The 23521-nt window shown below is 42.1% G+C and overlaps 1 protein-coding gene across 1 annotated transcript in view; it reads left to right on the forward strand.

Annotated features, from left to right (window-relative positions):
* Positions 1–11553, forward strand: part of LOC124787942 (facilitated trehalose transporter Tret1-like) — a 63959-nt gene extending 52406 nt beyond the window's left edge. The window contains exon 5 of the mRNA XM_047254938.1: positions 10472–11553. Within this exon, the coding sequence (XP_047110894.1) occupies positions 10472–11293 (822 nt within the window). The 3' untranslated portion in view covers positions 11294–11553. The remainder of the gene's footprint in view (positions 1–10471) is intronic.
* Positions 11554–23521: the final 11968 nt, after the last annotated feature.

Here is a 23521-nt window from a genome sequence, read left to right on the forward strand (position 1 = left end):
AATCAGTGAGGATACATCTGCGATACACATTTTGGCCCAGGTTAACGATGTAAAAGATTCCCGAAAATGCTAAGTCATCAACGTAGCAATTTCTAACCTTTAAGTCTAAATTCTTACGTCTAGATGGAAATGTAAGAGAATGGGGGAGGTTTTCTAATCCAAAGAGTTGTTCCATCAGGAAATTCCACACGCTCTACTTCACCATAATGACAGCCAGAAATGGTGGGGCATATGCAAGGCTCCTTCGAAGATGGCGTGAACCACTATTTCTTTAGCCTTCTCATTCGCCTGGAATGTCTTCCATCGAAAATATCTGGCATTTAGTCAGTCATGAACGTCCCAAACCTCTAGGAAGCTCTGTTTATATTATTTGTATTCGAAAATAAATCGTTTGGAGGAGATCGTCCGAGAATATACAGGATTTTAGCGGCATAAGTGCAGATATTTTTATTGGTGACGGAAGACAGTGTACTTAAAAACATTACAGCAGTATTTACTTCATTTGCAGACTTATAATTGTAGCTATTAGGATTACTATGTCCTTAGATTGATTAACCCCCCCCCCCCCCCCCCCCAGGAGCATGTGGCAAGAGAGCCATCAGTGCTTAATTTCCCCTGGACAGCAGTTCAGTTGTTGAAGTGTGGATGCATGAACACAAAACGATTAGTCTATACTGACAGGCGTAGTCCACCTAGTGGTGCAGTTATGACCATGCAGAAAACATCCGATAATAAATTATCGACAGATTTGTGGGAAGAGTGTTAGTTGCACAGAAAAATCAATTAATACCCTGAAGTGACTACATATTAAGGTAGCAATCATCACAGTATCCGCACTTATACCCCTAATACGCTGTATCTGGATTTCGTTTTCGTAGAATTTACAGGAACAGAATTAGCACTGATCATTTAACTAACTATCAATTGCTTTTACATGAATTTCAGACATATTAGAGGCTTTTGCACTAGCATTTCATACTCTTTCACAAGTGTTCAGTCATTTGGGTTATATATGGCCAACTGAGAAGTAGCACATTAAGTTTCCTTTTTGTTCTAAAATGTTGAGAATTATTTGTAAGGACATCATCTACTCACTGCTTGTCTTTCCTATCCTTGCACTAACATCAGATGCGTTGTTGTCGCCGCTTTTTCGCAATGTGTAACAAAATTCCCGTTTAGGCTTTTCCCCGTCTTACTATTCCAAGGATCATCACATATACTAAGGGCGATAGAGCGCAGCAGTCAGTCAGCTTGAACTCTGTGTGGCACTTCTCGCACTCTGTCTGCGCGCACATATTTTTTTCATGAGTAAACGACCTTGCCGGCCGGGGTGGCCGAGCGGTTCTAGGCGCTTCAGTCTGGAACCTCGCGACCACTACGGTCGCAGGTTCGAATGCTGCCTCGGGCATGGATGTGTGTGAAGTCATTGGATGAGTTAGGTTTAAGCAGTTCTAAGTTCTAGGGAACTGATGACCTCAGAAGTTAAGTCCCATAGTGCTCAGAGACATTTGAACCATTTTTGTAAACGACCGTAAATTTGTAATCACAAGAATGTAATTCTATCAGAGATCGTTTTTCCTTTAACCTGGTAATTTCCTTCTTTCTTAACTTCATTTTCGACTTTTGTCGAAAGATTTTCTTCGTAATTTTTCTTTCTTGTTTCTCGATGCTGTTTGTATCAGATCTGCCACCAATTACTTTGTACACTACTAGCCATTAAAATTGCTACACCAAGAAGAAATGCAGATGATAAACGGGTATTCATTGGACAAATATATTATACTAGAACTGACATGTGATTACATTTTCACGCAATTTGGGTGCATAGATCCTGAGAAATCAGTACGCAGAACATCCACCTCTGGCCGTAATAACGGCCTTGATACGCCTGGGCATTGAGTCAGAGCTTGGAAGGCGTGTACAAGTACAGCTGCCCATGCAGCTTCAACACGATACCACAGTTCATCAATAGTAGTGACTGGCGTATTGTGACGAGCCAGTTGCTCGGCCACCATTGACCAGACGTTTTCAATTGGTGAGAGATCTGGAGAATGTGCTGGCCACGGCAACAGTCGAACATTTTCTGTATCCAGAAAGGCCCGTAGAGGACCTGCAACATGCGGTCGTGAATTATCCTGCTGAAATGTAGGGTTTCGCAAGGATCGAATGAAGGGTAGAGCCAAGGGTCGTAACACATCTGAAATGTAACGTCCACTGTTCAAAGTGCCGTCAATGCGAACAAGAGGTGACTGAGACGTGTAACCAATAGCACCCCATACCATCACGCCGGGTGATATGCCAGTATGGCGATGACAAATACATGCTTCCAAATTGCGTTCACCGTGATGTCGCCAAACACGGATGCGACCATCATGATGGTGTAAACAGAACCTGGATTCAGCGGAAAAAAAAAACGTTTTGCCATTCGTGCACCCGGGTTCGTCATTGAGTACACCATCGCAGGCGCTCCTGTCTGTGATGCAGCGCCAAGGGTAACCGCAGCCATGGTCTCCGAGCTGATAGTCTGTGCTGCTGCAAACGTCGTCGAACTGTTGGTGCAGATGGTTGTTGTCTTGCAAACGTCTCCATCTGTTGACTCAGGGAACAAGACGTGGCTGCACGATCCGTTACAGCCATGCGGATAAGATGCCTGTCGTCTCGACTGCTAGTGAAACGAGGCCGTTGTGATCCAGCATGGCGTTCTGTATTACCCTCCTGAACCCACCGACTCCATTTTCCGCTAACAGTCATTGGATCTCGACCAACGCGAGGAGCAATGTCGCGAACTATAAACCGTAATCGCGATAGGCTACAATCCGATCTTTATCAAAGTCGGAAACGTGATGGTACGCATTTCTCCTCCTTACACGAGGCATCACAACAACGTTTCACCAGGCAACGCCGGTCAACTGCTGTTTGTGTATGAGAAATCAGTTGGAAACTTCCCTCATGTCAGCACTTGTAGGTGTCGCCACCGGCGCCAACCTTGTGTGAATGGTCTGAAAAGCTAATCATTTGCATATCACAGCATCTTCTTCCTGTCGCTTAAATTTCGCGTCTGTAGCACGTCATCTTCGTGGTGTAGCAATTTTAATGGCCAGTAGTGTATATTTTCAGGTGATGCAGTTCCTTAAAAATGTAGCAGTTCAGCCCTTTGTGAGAGACATCTTTTTTATAACACACTGCAAGAAAAGAAATCGACACATCACGAACGAATTGTCCGAATGGGACGTAAATCGATAGATGCGCTGTACATGCAAAGACGGACAAATGCTTCCAGTTTCAGAAAAATTGGATGATTTATTCAAGAGAAAGAGCTTCACAAATTGAGCAAGTCAGTAATGGTTTGGTTCACCTCTACCCCTTTTTCAAGCAGTTTGGCATACAGTAGTTGGATGTCTTTCTGACGGATATAGTGCCAAGTTTTTTCCAACTGGGGCGTTATTGTTGTTGTTGTTGTTGTGGTCTTCAGTCCTGAGACTGGTTTGATGCAGCTCTCCATGCTACTCTATCCTGTGCAAGCTTTTTCATCTCCCAGTACCTACTGCAACCTACATCCTTCTGAATCTGCTTAGTGTATTCATCTCTTGGTCTCCATCTACGATTTTTACCCTCCACGCTGCCCTCCAATACTAAATTGATGATCCCTTGATGCCTCAGAACATGTCCTACCAACCGATCCCTTCTTCTGGTCAAGCTGTGCCACAAACTTCTCCCCAATCCTATTCAATACTTCCTCATTAGTTATGTGATCTACCCATCTAATCTTCAGCATTCTTCTGTAGCACCACATTTCGAAAGCTTCTATTCTCTTCTTATCCAAACTATTTATAGTCCATGTTTCACTTCCATACATGGCTACACTCCATACAAATACTTTCAGAAAAGACTTCCTGACACTTAAATCTATACTCGATATTAACAAATTTCTCTTCTTCAGAAACGCTTTCCTTGCCATTGCCAGTGTACATTTTATATCCTCTCTACTTCGACCATCATCAGTTATTTTGCTCCCCAAATAGCGAAACTCCTTTACTACTTTAAGTGTCTCATTTCCTAATCTAATTCCCTCAGCGTCACCCGACTTAATTAGACTACATTCCATTATCCTTGTTTTGCTTTTGTTGATGTTCATCTTATATCCTCCTTTCAAGACACTGTCCATTCCATTCAACTGCTCTTCCAAGTCCTTTGCTGTCTCTGACAGAATTACAATGTCATAGGCGAACCTCAAAGTTTTTATTTCTTCTCCATGAATTTTAATACCTACTTCGAATTTTTCTTTTGTTTCCTTTACTGCTTGCTCAATATACAGATTGAACAACATCGGGGAGAGTCTACAATCCTGTCTTACTCCCTTCCCAACCACTGCTTCCCTTTCATGTCCCTCGACTCTTATAACTGCCATCTGGTTTCTGTACAAATTGTAAATGGCCTTTCGCTCTCTGTATTTTACCCCTGCCACCTTTAGAATTTGAAAGAGAGTATTCCAGTCAACATTGTCAAAAGCTTTTTCTAAGTCTACAAATGCTAGAAACGTAAGTTTGCCTTTCCTTAATCTTTCTTCTAGGATAGGTCGTAAGGTCAGTATTGCCTCACGTGTTCCAGTGTTTCTACGGAATCCAAACTGATCTTCCCCGAGGTTGGCTTCTACTAGTTTCTCCATTCGTCTGTAAAAAATTCGTGATAGTATTTTGCAGCTGTGACTTATTAAACTGATAGTTCGGTAATTTTCACATCTGTCAACACCGGATTTCTTTGGGATTGGAATTATTATATTCTTCTTGAAGTCTGAGGGTATTTCGCCTGTTTCATACATCTTGCTCACCAGATGGTGGAGTTTTGTCAGGACTGGCTCTCCCAAGGCCGTCAGTAGTTCCAACGGAATGTTGTCTACTCCGGGGGCCTTGTTTCGACTCAGGTCTTTCAGTGCTCTGTCAAACTCTTCACGCAGTATCGTATCTCCCATTTCATCTTCATCTACATCCTCTTCCATTTCCATAATATTGTGCTCAAGTACATCGCCCTTGTATAGACCCTCTATATACTCCTTCCACCTTTCTGCTTTCCCTTCTTTGCTTAGAAATGGTTTTCCATCTGAGCTCTTGATATTCATACAAGTAGTTCTCTTATCTCCAAAGGTCTCTTTAATATTCCTGTAGGCAGTATCTATCTTACCCCTAGTGAGATAGGCCTCTACATCCTTACATTTGTCCTCTAGCCATCCCTGCTTAGCCATTTTGCACCTCCTGTCGATCTCATTTTTGAGACGTTTGTATTCCTTTTTGCCTGCTTCATTTACTGCATTTTTATATTTTCTCCTTTCATCAATTAAATTCAATATATCTTCTGTTACCCAAGGATTTCTACTAGCCCTCGCCTTTTTACCTACTTGATCCTCTGCTGCCTTCGCTACTTCATCCCTCAAAGCTACCCATTCTTCTTCTACTGTATTTCTTTCCCCCATTCCTGTCAATTGTTCCCTTATGCTCTCCCTGAAACTCTGTACAACCTCTGGTTCTTTCAGTTTATCCAGGTCCCATCTCCTTAAATTCCCACCTTTTTGTAGTTTCTTCAGTTTTAATCTACAGGTCATAACTAATAGATTGTGGTCAGAGTCCACATCTGCCCCTGGAAATGTCATACAATTTAACACCTGGTTCCTAAATCTCTGTCTTACCATTATATAATCTATCGGATACCTTTTAGTATCTCCAGGGTTCTTCCATGTATACAGCCTTCTTTCATGATTCTTAAACCAAGTGTTAGCTATGATTATGTTGTGCTCTGTGCAAAATTCTACCAGGCGGCTTCCTCTTTCATTTCTTAGCCCCAATCCATATTCACCTACTATGTTTCCTTCTCTCCCTTTTCCTACACTCGAATTCCAGTCACCCATGACTATTAAATTTTCGTCTCCCTTCACAATCTGAATAATTTCTTTTATTTCATCATACATTTCTTCAATTTCTTCGTCATCTGCAGAGCTAGTTGGCATATAAACTTGTACTACTGTAGTAGGTGTGGGCTTCGTATCTATCTTGGCCACAATAATGCGTTCACTATGTTGTTTGTAGTAGCTTACCCGCATTCCTATTTTCCTATTCATTATTAAACCTACTCCTGCATTACCCCTATTTGAGTTTGTGTTTATAACCCTGTAGTCACCTGACCAGAAGTCTTGTTCCTCCTGCCACCGAACTTCACTAATTCCCACTATATCTAACTTCAACCTATCCATTTCCCTTTTTAAATTTTCTAACCTACCTGTCCGATTAAGGGATCTGACATTCCACGCTCCGATCCGTAGAACGCCAGTTTTCTTTCTCCTGATAACGACATCCTCTTGAGTAGTCCCCGCCCGGAGATCCGAATGGGGGACTATTTTACCTCCGGAATATTTTACCTAAGAGGACGCCATCATCATTTGATCATACAGTAAAGCTGCATGCCCTCGGGAAAAATTACGGCTGTAGTTTCCCTTTGCTTTCAGCCGTTCGCAGTACCAGCACAGCAAGGCCGTTTTGGTTAGATCTTCAAAATCTCGAACTTGCCCATGATGGTCCAAGCATTCAGTTGTGGGAGCGATCTGGTGACCTTGCTGGCCAAAGTAGGGTTTGGCAAGATGCTCTCGCCGTGTTCATGTGGGCATTATCTTGCTGAAATGTAAACCCAGAATAGCTTGCCATGAAAGGCAACAAAGCGGGTGTAGAATATCATCGACGTTGCGGCTGTGCTGTAAGGGTGCCACGGATGAGAACCAAAGGGGTGCTGCTATGAAAAGAAATGGCCACACAACGGGCGACAGTCGGGCTGGTATCGCACTGCTGTCCAGGGCAGCTCAAGACACGTCTTCGGCCTGGATGCTCATTGACTCAAGTAGAATGTCTTCAGAGATAAGTTCCACTTCGAACTGAACACTGATGACCTGCAAAGACTTCTCTGGATACGTCCTGGACAGCGGTAGAATACCAACATGGCTATCGTCCGCCATACAGCCTGATAACCAGAATTGATGGTCTGGAGAGCCATTTCATTTCATAGCAGGACCCGTTAGGTTATATTCCTAGGCACCCTTAAAACACAGCGGTACGGTGACGATATTCTACGCCTCGATTTCTCGCCCTTCATGCAAGATGTGCTGGGCTTACATTTCAGCAACATAACGCCCACCCGCACTTTGCGAGAGTTTCTACTGCTTGTTTTCGCGCTTATCGAACCCTGCCTTGGCCAGCAAGATCACCGAATCTATCCCCAGCTGAGAAAGTTTGCAGTATTATGGGCAGGGCCCTCCAACGACCTCGGGATTTTGAAGATCATGCGCACCAATTGTAGAAGAATTTGGCACGATATTCGTCAGGACATGAAACAAAAATGTTCAAATGTGTTTGAATTCCTAAGGGACCAAACTGCTTAGTCCCTAAACGTACACACTACTTAAACTAACTTATGCTAAGAAAACCACACACACCCATGCCTGACGGAGGACTCGAACCTCCGGCGGGAGGAGCCGCACAGTCCGTGACATGACGCCTCAAGCCGCGCGGCCACTCAGCGCCGCGACATCCAACAATTTTTTCAATGAAAGTAAAGTCGAATAACAACTTGAATAAGCAACACTGATCCCATAAAGAAGGTGGAGAGCAAGACAAGGGCTCTTCTCAAGGACGCGGATTTGCGAGGGAGTCGCCAAGAAATTGTCACCTCAAGGACTTGTACCGCCAAAACTTTATGGACTCTCTAAAGTCCACAAAGAGGGGGTGCCGATACGCCTGATTGTGGGCAATATTAGGGCACCTACATACTTACTGCCAAAATACCTGGCGGAAATATTAAGTCCTTATGTAGGTAAATGTCCTCATCACATCCGTAATTCTGTGGATTTTGTAGAACTTCACGACAATTTCAGGCTGCAAGACTCAGATATCCTGGTGAGCTTTGACGTTGTTTAGTTATTCACTAGGGATCCTCTAGGAGTGTCAGTCGAGCTTATTGGGCAGAAATTTGACGAGAAGGCCACCGACCTTAACAAGCAGGTCCTGACTTCCACGTGTTTTCCGTTTAATGGAGAATATTCCGGGCAAACGGAATGAGTCTCAATGGGCAACTCACTCTCACCCGTGGTCACGAATTTGTGTATGGAGTACGACGAGGAGGAAGCCTTAGCGTCGGCCATGTGGGAATCTACTTGTTTTTTTCCGTTATGTGGATGACACGTTTGTCATCTGGCCCCCTGGTGGGGACAAGCTCCTGGACTTCCTTACACATCTGAACTCCATGCATCCCAGCATCCAATTCACAATGGAGACCGAAGCAGAAGGAAGATTACCTTTTCTGGACGTCGCGGTCAGGAGAAGAGCTGATGGCACGTTGGGTCACGGTGTGTACAAGAAGAAAACACACACTCGTCTGTATTTGCATGCAGACAACTGTAACCACCCTCCTTAGAGAAGAGGGGTTCTAAAAACACTGATACACAGGGCGCGCAGCATCTCACACGCAGAGCGTCTGCCCCAGGAGCTGGAACACCTCAGAACCCTATTCCGAAAGAACGGGCACTCTGAATGGCTCTCCACCCCACCACTACAGTACAACGTCTAGAGACGGAAGAAGTCCCGGAGGAAGAAGTAGCCACTGTATTAATTCCGTACACTGGCGCACTGTCGGGGAAAATCGGACGCATATTAAAGAAACACAGAGTTAAAATTGTCTCTTTCCCGCCAAATAAAACACGAGTGTTATTGGAAAGTGTGAAAGATGGGCTCGGCTTGCGGAAGACCGGCGTATACCAGACTCCCTGTTAGTGTAGTAAGACTTATACTAGACAGACAGTGCGCACCATCGAAGGTCGTTGCGGAGAACATCAAAGACACACCCGACTGAAGTATCCTAACAAGTCGGCGGTCGCAGAGCACTGTTTGTCCGAGAAACACGAGATGGATTACGAGCGTACCAGGTTCTTGGCCCAGACTTCTAAATACTGAGACAGCGTTGTCAGAGAGGCCATCGAAATTTGCACCAGGGACGAGCTCATCAGCCGAGACTGCGGTTGTAATCTTAGCAAGGCATGGGAACCAGTACTGAGTATAATTAAGAAGACACTCAGCAGTGAGACCGAATGGGCGGACGTAGCAACTACACCGACGCTGCCACAGACGCCGACTCCTGCATCGTCGCGACCGCGGAGGAAACGGTCCATGGGGGGAGGGGATATAAGGAGCTCAGCCCACATACAGAGACGCGGGCAGTACAGCTCTACGAGTAGCAAAATGACGATGGGCCTGCCGGGAAGGAAGCCCGCCCAGGCTAAGATCAAGCCACCCAAACGTCACGGCCGAAGAAGATAACGAGCCGAGCCACGCAAGTTGCAGTGGCCGCCAGTGCAGCTACCACGGCGCGCAAGGACGCAGAGGTCCAAACCAGGGAGTTCGCTAACCACCTGGGTGACTTGGTGAACAGAGAGATCCTGGACGAAACAGTTCCGAACGTGGCCGAACGAAACGATTACCAGATTAATTTCCTACAAAGTCGGGAACTCATAAGAAGAAAGGCAGAAGCCCGTAAAGAAAAATTCAGAAGAGAGAGAGAAGAGAAAGAAAGAAGACAAGAAGAGGACCGCAATAGAAGGCGCCCTGTCGCTCTTGCTCGCCGCCAACACTGGCCAGGCGGAAAATAAATGAGAAGCCCAAATACAAGCAGTTCTGGCCGGGTTTTGCAGGTTTTCCTTGGCCGCTAAAGTGAATACCGGAACAGTCCCCAACAATCTCCTGCAAATAAATTCCCAATTTGAAGAGTACCCCCCCCCCTTATCCCCCCTTGTAAGCAAAATAAACCGAGTCCCAACAGAACAAACTTAAACCCCATGGCTAAATAGAGCAAAATGCACGCTCTCAAACAGCCCGCCCACCCCCTCAGCTTGGGAATGAAAAGAGCAAAATAATAATAAATCAGCGCACCTGACGATGGCGACATGTCTGACCGCCGAAATATTGTGCCCGTTGGACACTATGAACAGGTAGTACACCTGTGGACTTTTAGATTAGCTGAATATTGTTTGAAGATTAGGTTCATTTTTTCCATTTCTGATCGCTTGTTCCTTGAATAGTAGTGGGGATAGGACACGCCCTGTCTGAACATTAACTTGATCTCGAATGATACGAAAAGTTCTCCCAAAAATCTACCTTTCAATGTCAGTCTCGTTCTGTGCACTCAGTTTCTTTGTTTAGTTTCTCATATACTTGAAATTCCTCTAGCACGTTAAACAGTGTCTGTGTGTCTATTGAATCATATTCGTTTCCGAAGACAGTAAATCTGGTTACTATTTCTATGGTTTTGGGAATCTAAAGGATGGCTACAAGATTTAGGAATTGTCCCACACAGTACATGCTTTTTTTTCGAAATCTGTCAGTTAATTTTCTATTGAAAAACTAGTGAATGTGTTTACTGGTCTTGCCACGTACTGTCGCTGCAGGTGACCCACGAGCTGAGGGAGCTGATCGATCGGGCGCGGTCGGACGACGCGCAGGAGGCGGCGCAGGCTAAGGGCGGATGCTGCAGTGTGTTCGCCATGCCTCAAGTATACAAGCCGTTCCTAGTCGTCAACCTGCTGACCTCCATGCAGATCGTGTCGGGCACTTTCATCGTTATCTTCTACGGCGTCGACATCGTAGTGAAGTCGGCGAGCTCGGCCGGCGGTCACATCAAGGGCGAGATGTTCTCGGTGGTGGTGGCGGTGGTGCGCATGCTCTTCTGCGTGGTGGGCTGCTGCCTGCTTATATGGTGGACGCGCCGGCGCATGGCCATGGTGTCGGGCGTGCTGTCGGCTCTCTCGGCCCTGGCGCTGGGAGTCGTCTGCCTGCTGAAGGAACACCGGCCTGCCTCCGAGCCTGTGCCGGCGTCGGAGCCGCTGGTGATCGCGGCGCTACTGCTGCTCTACGTGGCCACCAACACGGCCGGCTTCTTCATGCTGCCCGTCATCGCCATCGGCGAGATGCTGCCCGCGCGCGTGCGCGGCGTCGCCGGCGGATACACTTTCTTCGTCTTCAACACGGCCCTCTTTATCGCCACCAAAGTCTTCCCCTACTTAACAGACACCATCGGCATGGCCGGGGTCTTCATCATCTTCGGCATCTTCAGCCTCCTCGGCACCCTCCTCGTGTACCTGATAATGCCGGAGACGAAAGGCCGCACCCTCAACGAGGTGGAGGACTACTTCGCAGGGGACAACTTCCTCTGGATCACGAGGCACAGGTACCGGTTTGTGCCACCAACTGCTCCCCTGCCTAAGGCCTGACAAACTCGCACCTGGCTGCCAGTGCCGTAGCGGTAGCACTCCTGGACAGTCTTGCGCATATAGTGTCATTTTTTTCCTTGATACTGACCGCTTTTTCCTCAAAGAAACAGACTGGGGAACTGATCTCGCTAAACCCTGTGAAACTTCGTTAGCGTGTTTGAAACTGCGTAATGTAATATGTGAAATACACTCGCTACCAGGTTCTCAAAGTGGATGATGCTAATACTCTTTTTCCTTAAAGGCTTTCAATGTGCTCGACTATTACGAAGAGATTTGTAAAATATTTAATTCTTAATAAAGAAAATTATGTATTAAAAGTTGAATGACTGTTTTTCCACATTTCAAAAACAAAATATTTGTAAATCTTCTTTCTTCTGTCGTCTAATAATTACATCGACAGGTTACATGAAGGATTTCTAAGACATTTTTTTCCATTTTTAGCATTGACCTTGTATCTCCTCGAACCCTTATTGACTCAACCATCTTCATGACTTCATCCTCCACAGGACTGTAAACTTTAATATTCCTTCCTTCTTGTGCAGTTCATAAATCTGATACACTTATTTCTAAAATACTATCGCTCCAAGTGTGAGTTAAATGCACATCAAATACAATATTCATTTCGTAGCAGTTCCCATCGTCTTGGGGGGGGGGGGGGGGAGGATTCAATTTGGAGGTTGGTTTCCTATATTAAATAATTCGATTTTAAAACTAAACTGCACTGAGAAATAAACTGATTCATTTCTCTCCAATTATGACATATTATCAGCTTCAGCAGTGTTGCCAACGACAGTTTCATCGCAAAAGATACTTCGGCATGTCACAAGTGGCTCAGAACCCAACAAGATCAGTGCTACACAACTGCTCCATGTTAATGTATATGTGGCAGTGTGTGGTATATTGGCATATTTTAAAACAGACATTTTTCTATGTTGTAGTCATTTAGCATACTACGGCTTTTAGAAAATGATAAATGATTTTATATTTTCACATTATTTAAGAACAGACTTTAAACGTTAGGAATTTACATTCAGAATAAAACTTGATGATACATATTTTGAATGGGGTTTTTGCCCTGGGGCGTTACCCAAGCTTTGATTAATGAAGTGTTTGTAATATTCATAAAATATGGATAACGCCAATGTGATGTTACAAATCGTATCAAGATAATACAATTTATTAAGAAATACATAAACAATATTTTCTCCAAGAATGGCCATATACATAGTCAAATATATACTGCGGCGGTACAGACCTGAAGGACTGAAGGACACAATCGATTAATTGAGTCTGAGTTACTACAAAATTAAATGTACATTTACTTCTGCCATAAGTAACATCAGAACAGGTAAGTTCGCAGGCACAGGTTTTAAGTAGATCTCAAACGAGCGAAAGTAGCACACACTAAGTGGTACCTGCAACAGTCCACTATGAGGCGCAGAAGACAGCAATCCCCTATCAACATCAATAACACAACTATCACCAATCATGCACTATGGTCAGTCTCTTTAACACACTGTTACAATATTCTGCATTTAAGAATTTACGAAACGCACATTAACATTCAGTTATCGAAGTCTGTACTTAATCACAATTGTTCCATGACCGTTAGCAAAACATCAGCTCACAGTATCTGCTCAAGCACTATCTTTCTTAGCATGGCTAGTCATATTCACATACTGGTATGCCATACCGTCCAGTAGAGAACACAGATACAGCTGCAACCCAACCACCGCGACTCATACGCTCCACCACTCTTAAGTGTGCATTCTGCACACTAGGCCACGAAATACCTCTGCTGTCGTCAGCTGTCCTCCACCGTCAACAAGCCAGCACTGGCCTCACAGCAAACTTCTCCCTAGTTAACAAATTCGCACTCTGGGTCACAGTACACCCTCCCCTTTCACCAGAGAGGGCATAACATCACTGCCCGACGACTTACCGAATCGGAGTTACTTTGTATGGTGAAAGACTTGTCTGTGTGTGGATTTTTGACTTGTATACTTTCACCATTTAGCTGAAATAGAGCCCACCTAATCAGTTGCTGTCACGCCTTTGTACGAAGCATTTGTATAAGGATTGGAATTCACGATAGCCAGTGTTTTATGGTGCTATACGGTAAGGTCACTCATTTGGATAAAAGCGTATGGGGCCCGAATATGGCAAAATGAATTGCCGAAACTGGTTGCTTTCAGAATAAAATAAAATATCTTAAAGTACACGGCTGTTGATGAAGTTTGATATTAAAAACGACTTCCCAGCCGATGTGCCCTGGCCATGATGGACCAACAGAGATCTTAGTTTTGTCGTTTCCTCCATTTAAGAATTCCTCTACATCCACAAAACAAAATGTACTACAAAGTGGAGCTATTTCTAAACTTAGAAAATTATTGTAAAGAAAATGGTTATTCAAATGTAACTAAACAAGATATAATGGAATTTACTGATTATTTTAGTATGAAAGAAAAAAAGAGATCTAAGATGCAAAAATATAACAACTTCAAACAATTTCTAAAATGAGAAAATAAAAAAATTATTCTAAATCCATAAAGAAAAATTAATCGCTCATATCCCGCCAACCGACCCCTTCTTCTAGACAAGTTGTGCCACACATTCCTCTTCTCCCCAATTCTGTTCAGTACCACCTCATTAGTTACGTGATCTACCCATCTAATCTTCAACATTCTTCTGTAGCACCACATTTCGAAAACTTCTATTTTCTTCTTGCGTACACTAGTTATCGTCCACGTTTCACTTCCATACGTGGCTACATTCCATACAAATACTTTGAGAAAAGACTCCCTGACACTTAAACCTATACTCGAGGTCAAAAAATTTTTCTTCAGAAACACTATTCTTGCCATTGCCAGTCTACATTTTATATCCTCCCTACTTCGACCATCAGTTATTTTGCTCCCAAATAGCAAAACTCATCTACTACTTTAAGTGTCTCATTTCCTAATCTAATTCCCTCAGCATCACCTGATTTAGTTAGACTACATTCAATTATCCGCGTTTTGCTTTCGTTGATGTTCATCTTATATCCTCCTTTCAAGATACTGTCCATTCCGTTCAGCTGCTCTTCCAGGACCTTTGCTGTCTCTGATAGAATTACAATGTCAGTGGCAAGCCTCAAAGTTTTTATTTCTTCTCCATGGCTTTTAGTTCCTACTCCAAATTTTTCTTCTTTTTTCTTTACTGTTGCTCAATATACAGATTGAATAACATCAAGGATAGACTACATCCCTGTATCACTCCTTTCTCAACCACTGCTTGCCTTTCATATACTTCAACTCTCAACACTAACAACTGGTTTCTGTACAAATTGTGGATAGCCTTTCACTCCCTATATTTTACTCCTGCCACCTTCAGAATTTGAAAGAGTATTCCACTCAACATTGTCAAAAGCTTTTTCTAAGTCTACAAATGCTAGAAACGTAGGTTTGTCTTTCCTTAATCTATCTTCTAAGATAAGTCGTAGTGTCAGTATTGACTCACGTGTTCCAACATTTCCACGGAATCCAAACGGATCAGTCCCAAGGTCGGCTTTTACCCGTTTTTCCAATGTCTGTATAGAATTCGTGTCAGTATTTTGCAGCCATGACTTATTAAACTGATAGTTCGGTAATTTTCACACCTGTCAACACATGCTTGCCTTGGGATTAGAATTATTACATTTCTCTTGAAGTCTGAGGGTATTTCGCCTGTCTCATACATCTTGCTCACCAGATGGTAGAGTTTTGTCAGGACTGGCTCTCCCAAGGTTGGCAGTAGTTCTAATGGAATGTTGTCTACTGCCGGGGCCTTGTTTCGACTCAGATCTTTCAGTGCTCTCTCAAATTCTTCTCACAGTACCATATCTTCCATTTCATCTTCACCTACGTCCGCCTCCTCGCCCTTGTGTAGACCCTCTATATACTCCTTCCACCTTTCTGCTTTCCCTTCTTTGCTTAGAAATGGTTTTCCATCTGAGCTCTTGATATTCATACAAGTGGTTCTCTTTTCTCCAAAGATGTCTTTAATTTTCCTGTAGGCAGTATCTATCTTACCCCTATTGATATATGCCTCTACATCCTTACGTTTGTCCTCTAGACATTCCTGCTTAGCCATTTTGCACTTGAATTCAATTTTGAGACGTTTGTATTCCTTTCTGCCTGCTTCATTTAATGCATTTTTATATTTTCTCCTTTCATCAATTAAATCCAATACCTCTTCTGTTAACCAAGGATTCTAATAGCCCTCGCCTTTTTACCTATTTGATCCTCTGCTGCCTTCACTATTTCATCCCTCAGAGCTATCCCCTTCTTCCACACAAGTTGAGCGCAGTGAAGCGGAGAAATACGACCCGAGGTGGTACTGCTACAGCAGTCCACTGGCTGAGTGGCAGATTCGCTCCCGACTTCTGCAGAAGTTCACCGTAGTTAAAACGTAAGTCTTTTGGTCCAGACTGTATACCAGTTAGGTTCCTTTCAGAGTATGCTGATGCGATAAGTTCATACTTAACAACAATATACAACCGTTCTCTCGACAAAAGATCTGTACCCAAAGACTGGAAAGTTGCACACGTCACACCAATATTCAGTAAAGGTAGTAGGAGTAAACCACTAAATTACAGGCCAATACCATTAACGTCGATATGCAACAGGATTTTGCAACATATACAGTATAGTGTTCGAACATTAAGAATTACCTCGAAGAAAACGGCTATTGACACACAATCAACACTGATTTAGAAAACATCGTTCTTGTGAAAAACAACTAGCTCTTTACTCGCACAAAGTGTTAAGTGCTATAGACAGGGATTTCAAATTGATTCCGTATTTCTGGATTTCCGAAAGGCTTTTGACACTGACTTGTAGAGAAATTGCGTGCCTATGGAATATCATCTCAGTTATGTGATTGGATTCGTTATTTCCTGTTCAAAGAGGTCACAGTTGGTAATAAAACAGAAGTGATTTCTGGCGTTCCCCAAGGTAGTGTTATATGTCCTTTGCTGTTCCTTATCCATATAAGCGATTTGGAAGACAATCTGCGCAGCTGTATTAGGTTGTGTGCACATGACGTGGTCGTTTATCGACTGGTAAAGTCGTCAGAAAATCAAATCAAATTGCAAAACGATTTAGAAAAGATATAGCTACGGTGCGAAAATTAGCAATTGACTCTAAATAACGAAAGGTGTGAGATCATCCACATGAGTGCTAAAAAGAATCCGTTAAACTTCGGTTACACGGTAAATCAGTCAAATCTAAAGGCCGTAAATTCAACTAAATGCCTAGGAATTACAATTACGAACAACTTAAATTGGAAGGAACATAAAGAAAATGTCGTGGGGAAGGCTAACCAAAGACTGCGTTTTATTGGCAGAACACTTAGGAAATGTAACTGACCTACTAAGTACAGTGACTACTCTACACATGTCCAACCTCTTTTAGAATACTGCTGTGCGGTGTGGGATCCTTACCAGATAGGATTGATGGAGTACATCGAAAAAGTTCAAAGAAGGGCAGCACGTTTTGTACTATCGCGAAAATGGGGAGAAAGTGTCACTGAAATGATACAGGATTTGGGATGGATATCATAAAAAGAAAGGCGTTTTTCGCTGTGGAGGAATATTCTCACGAAATTCGAATCACCAACTTTCTCTTCCGAATGCGAAAATATTTTGTTGAGGCCGACCTACATAGGGAGAAACGATCACCATGACAAAATAAGGGAAATCAGAGCTCGTACAGAAAGATATAGTTGTTCGTTCTTTCTGCGCGCTATACCGGACTGGAATAATAGAGAATTGAGAAGGTGGTTCGATGAACCTTCTGCCAGGCACTTAAATGTGATTTGCAGAGTATCCATATAGATGTAGATGTAGGTCTTCAGTTAAATGATGCTACGTTATTCGATCATGTTAAATTGCGAAATATCTGTGTAAAAATAGAAGAAATAAAGATTTTCCTCAGGAGTTATGGAATCTTTATCCCCCGAATAACTTTTTGAATGCTTATGATGTTTTTAGAGCTTTCTAAAGAATAACACAATTAAATAACGAAGTAAATGTAAATCCATCACTTTTATTCAAAATTATTCTATCCACGTCAAGAATGAATGTTTTAACTACTCAAAAACAGCAGTGAAATTATGTGCATTTTTTAATGAAAATATACCTAATGATACAACAGCATGTATAATTATGTGTGATATAAAGAATTTAACTTATGATTCACAACACAGAATTTTAACTGAAAATTTTTAATTACATAAACGAATGTAAAATTAGAAAAAGTTATAAAATTGTTGTCTTCATGTTTACATTTTCTTTTGAATATTTTCAAAAAGATAGAAAAAATAAAAACAGAAAAATTTGGGTTTTCAAAAATTGAAACATTTCAGCTAAAGTTTTAATTTTTTAAAACTTAATTTTTAAAATTTTTGAAATTTTAAATTTGAAAAATTTGAAAATCCAATTTTTTTTAAAAACAAAACAAAATGAACGTGGCTGATAACATTTCAAATCTAGTAGTGAACTTAACAGTTATAGTAATGATTTGCAGAAGTTTTCACTAAATTATCAGAGCTGAAAAAGAATAAATCTTACAATATTTCAAAACCTGAAATTTTTGTAACTAAATATGGTGCAAAATTTTTATTACTTTTAGATGATAAATATAAAATTATTCTTCCAGATTGTCATACTAAAATCTTTGCAGAAGATGCAGATAAATTATACAAAATTATTGGATTAAATTTTATTTATGGAGGTAGAAAATTATTTCATGTTATTGAATTTGCATAAATTTAGAATTTTTTTTAATTTAGTTTCTTCAGTATTTAATTTTAATTGAATAAATTGATTTCTTTAACTAACTGAAAATTTGTTTTGAGGATATAGATAAATTTTTAAATGGGGGAAATGACAACACTAAAATCTTGTTTTTAAATATGAGAATTTTGAAATAATTTCTCTTTGCACCAGAACTGTCATAAATATACTACCCACAAATAATTCTAGTTATCCTTGATTGTTAATCATCATATCACATGCGATAGGCAGTCTTAACTTCTTGGTAGAATGACGAGTCCAAGTGACGAACGCTTCCGAAATGTGAGTGGTGCTTCTAACAGCTATCTACATGGTAAATTCGTCAAGTCCGTCTCTATGAGAGCTTTAGGACTGTCAATCATTTCTCCTACGTGGGGGAGACAATTAATAGGAGGAGGAATACTGGCTGAAATCAGCACAAAAGCATCTATAAGATCTGCAATCATGCTATATAAATTGTATTTGACTGGCGTTAAAATTGGTGTTCTAATGGAACAACTGTCTGGAATATCGCAGTAGCTCTCAGTTCACTTTGGTGTATGTGACCAACTGCAGGTTAGCGGGACTATAACTTTCTATCGCTCTTGGACTTACATTCAGTGGGTTCTAAATACATGCTGTTTATTCCTATAGCCCATGCTAAATTTTCTAAGGATTTCACAGATATTTTCGCTGTTTCATCGAAAATCCACCTTCTTGACAACTGAATGTGTCGCAGACATTTCTCACCACCACTGCAGGAATATAATAGTAAGACACCTGCTAATGGTCATATGTTGGAAGAAGTGTGAGAAGCTGCACTTGAAAATCTAACGCTTAGACCTTTCGTTTCATAACAGTACATATATCGTGGAAGTTTCGGATATTATTTATCGAAATATGTGAAGATTTGTTCTACAAAATTACAAGATGCACATGGGAGCACTACTGATCAAAGTTACAATACAACTTACAATGTTGTCGGTGACTGACTTGTTCTGTCATTACAGTGGGGACTACCTAAGACACTCTGTTGAAACAGGTCCACTGCAGGTTAGTACGTTGGGATAATGTCATACAAATACCATTACTTCTGCTATATAGATTACTGTGTTACACTCCAGCTGAGCGAAAAACCTGTTCGTAGTCTTGAAACAGTATTGGGCTGGGAGCAGGACAGCTATAAATAGCTAATGGAATGTGCTTATGTTTTTGATATGCTCATGCTGGTCACTACCTCTAAGGTAACAATATGGGGCAGTGTTGACTAGAAATAGCATGCTTCATCAAAGCACAATTTGTAAACAATTCTGTGTGCCCTGCTCCAATGTATCATTGAGCTTATCAGGAATCAATTCTGTGTCCGTTGATGCTGCATCTGTTGTGGTTATTTAAAATTTGCCGGTATTCTTCCCATATTACGAAGCCCCAGGAACTGTGTATGTTGTCTTTACACTAGACACGGTACATTTAAATGCTTGTAGTAGATTTGTGGCGCTTTACTCCTATTTTGTGCTGCTTCAGGTATGTTAGTTCTGATATTATGCATCATTAACGGCAGCCTATGAACTGACAGTTGCAAGGTCAAGTGTGTGCCAAACTGTTGATGCGAAATTACACTTCAGAGAAGAGTGTGACTGTAATCAGCTGTTATAACACACTGCATTCTATTAGTTAAGTGCCTCAAACTCCCTCCATGCGCTGCACAAAAGGGATTGGGTATTGCAAATCACACCCAAAGATTTGCTTCAGCCTTATGTTTAGTTCTGTTGGTGTGTACGACAACTGTTCTCTTGTCTATAATCTGGGTATGTCTTCCAAAGACAGATGTCTCCATCAGCCGCTTTCGCTAGTGTGGGATGACTTTACCTCCTGACATCACACATCTCTACTTTGCTCTGATGTTTCCTAGAGATATATAGGTCTCTATTAATATGTGTCTCCGATGTGTATGTCTACTCTGATTGCAAACCTACGGCACTTTGTTTATTTAGTGTGCAGCAAGGTAAGAGTTTCACCAATAAAAAAAATGCTCTGCTCTACAACACTTAAGACTCTCATGCTTCTTCTGCTAAGCTACAAAAAGTAACCTTAGAAAAGCGAGTACACTGTCTGTGTCAAAAAGCTGAAAAACTTTTTCACTTCGAATTCCCCGATTTTCAACACAAAACAGAAAAATCAAATTGCATTCCCAATTGGAGTTTTAGTCAGCCAAAATGAGGAAACGAATGGACATATGTGACTATATCATTTCTCTATCACAACTGGAATACTCGCACAGCATTGAGGAATTTCTCTGAGTCCACATGCGCGATTGTTTCACATTACATTGGGAACTGGAACAACTATTTGGACAGCGTTCATACCCCCAAGTCAGCCAACTTACATTCTGACGTCGTCGAAAACGCCATGGATTCTAAACTCACTCCCATGCAGGTTAGTACCTGCAGGGAGACGTCATAAGAATATTACTACCCTGTCAGTGGTTCACTGTGTTGGAATGTCAGATGTGTGTTAGAGTTTCGTAGCAGAGACTTCATTCTTGATGGATGGTAAGCCTGGACGCTACAGGTAAGTAGTGGATAGAAATCTGCTGGGAATCTTAGATGTCCTATGTACAATGTAAAACACTTAACACTGTATGTGTGGGGAATCACTTAAAATGTAGTGCCAGCCATAACATTAGATCACATTATGTTAACAGGAAGAATGGTTGGAGTTAAAGGTTTCTTCTGCATCAGTAACAAATTTCCATCACACCAAGGCATGTCTACAGCGAATATTGGTGTCAGTTAAAAACGTTACACTGCCGCACATCAAAAGGGTGTGTGAGTCGCTGTGGTATAGCTGGCTGAGGATCCTACAGTAAGTTGAGGAACTATTGCAATCTGAATTCGCCAAGTGGCCTACTGTTTGGATCTACTGAAACTACTACTACAATTGCTACTAGAAATGCTTGTATAGTACTATACCAGCTGAGCCAAAGCGACCCACACGTCTGTATGAAATATTACAGCACATTTTCCTGCACAAGCACATTTACAAATCATGAGAAATGGGAAGTGTGATGCGTGGTTCATCGATGGGTCAGGGCGTTGGGGCTGGGTTGTACGGGGTTCAGCCAAGACTGAAGAGCAGCATCTCTCTAGGGAAAGTGGCCTCTGTATTCCAAGCCGAAATTACTGCAATCAGGGCATGTGTGGAGAAGAATATGAGTAGGTGCTACAATGACCGTAACATCTACATCTATTCAGACACCCAGGCACCCCTGAAATCATTGGCAGCTCCTGCAACAGGATCTAAGATTGTTGCAGATTGCCACAGGGCTCTGGTGGAGCTAGGCGGAAGCAATAGGGTGTACCTAGTGTGGGTCCCTGGCCACTCATGGATCTGTGGCAATGAACAAGCCGATAGATTGGCTAGGATGGGGGCAACAACTCCATTTATTGGACTGGAACCTGTCTCGGCAATCACCAAGGCTATGATCAAATTAGAACTACGGAACTGGCTTAGGAAACAGCACGTAGGATATTGGACCAAGGTCCATAAACAAAAACATGGTAAGGTAATGATGCCCAAGCCATGTTTTAAAAGAAGCTCTGTAATCCTGGGATTGAACAGTAAAGAGATCAAACTCATGACTGGACTGATGACTGGTCATGGTAACTTCAAAAAACACCTACACATAATGGGTATAATGGAAGAGGACCCTAAATGTAGGATCTGTGATGAAGGCGAAGAAACTGCATCACACCTAATCTTTGAATGCATGGGATTGGAGAGTAAAAGATACAGAATCTTCAGGACAACTAGGCCTGAAGAAACTGTGTCTAACAAAAAACTGGTAGAGGGACTCCTTGCACTATTTAAGGGCACTGGTTGGCTTTACTAGATATACAGGGAGCAATACCGCACAATAAACCTAGTTTCAGTGCGGGCAGTAGCGGGTCAGACCTAAGCTGTTTTAGCTCTCCTGTTAAAATCAATCAATCAATCAACTTGAAGTGTGCAGTTGCGATGAATCCCTGTCACTTACACACTGCAACATGGATCGCTATCGAGAGACTCAGTCTATGGAGGATATATCTTAACTGCTCTTCGATTATATTGTCAAAAGTTAACACTGCTGGTTTTTTGTATATGTTAAATATAGGGAGTGCTGTGGTCTAGCATCTGGCTCTGTTGATTGTTTTTTTTTTGTATTGAAATGCCGTGTATAAGAAGGGAACGGTCCATCATTTGGGTACGAATGTGCATCTCTTGATTTTCTCGACATGCTCATTGAGACAGAGAAGAGAGTGGTGGTTTGGCCCATTTTGCTGTTCCACTTCCTTACAGAGCAATGGGAGAATGAATATGTGTCTCTGTCAAGTAACTTTAAGCATTCAGTTGTGGTGAATCTGTGTCTTCTACTCAGCAATATAGTTCACTAGAACATTACTGCAGCATCCTGTTAAACATGGATGTCAAACGCTGCCTAAGCTTTTGCAGAAAGACAGCCACAGCTTTGGAATGTGATTATGGTGTGTGCCTCATTCGTTGGATGGTGCGGAAGTATCTGGCGTCTGCCTCTGTCTTGTGCATCAGTGGAGGATGTGTAGCTGGACTGTGGCATCACAGAGCCAGTGACAGTATTCCAAGTCTTGGATTCTGTCGTCACGGAACTGTGCCAGTATGCTCCAGTTGCTATGTTAGGTCGCCATATTGTTATCTGACGTCATAGGGCCTGTCGCAGCATTCCAAGTCTTGGAGTCCAACGCCACAAAGCCAGTAGTTCAAGTCAGCCATCTTGCATCGCCATCTTCGATTCTGACGTCATAGAGCCCGTCTCAGTATTCCAACTCAGTCAGCATCGGATGAACACGTTAGTAAGTAGACAGTCCCATTTTTAAGGAACTGTCATCGAGTTGATGCACATAACTGAAGGTCTTTATTGCCATCGCTAGTTGGTTGTCCAGCTTTGGAACATGTCTTATACCATTTATAGGGACAGAATAACATCCATTCCATAAACATTTAGTGTGTGTAAAACTCAGCTTGAGCTGTTTATCCTCAAGACCCAAAATAGTGAGATCGGACTCTCAGATGCGAAATTGTGTTACATGGTTGCTGTCATGTGTCATTTTCTGGGTGCATAATCACATCTGATTCTTCAATATATGTGTCCAACCATAGAGAGGAGAGCGACTTAACACGGAAATTTTCCGATTTAAGCGGAAAACTAACTATTTTGTAGTATATTCGCTGATTTCAAAGTGTTAAACGAAGTTCCAAGATGCTACAATATGAGCAGAAATGCGTAAGACTAAATCTCCTTTATGTGGAAACTTCATCGAGTCCCTACTTTATTTCTTGATTTCGCCATAAAATTTATGCGAAAAGTCAGTAACTTGCTGCATGTATGTATGTCACCTGACGTCATTTGGAAATTCAAT

Source organism: Schistocerca piceifrons, chromosome 3 (genome assembly GCF_021461385.2).
Source record: "Schistocerca piceifrons isolate TAMUIC-IGC-003096 chromosome 3, iqSchPice1.1, whole genome shotgun sequence".
Taxonomy (NCBI): domain Eukaryota; kingdom Metazoa; phylum Arthropoda; class Insecta; order Orthoptera; family Acrididae; genus Schistocerca; species Schistocerca piceifrons.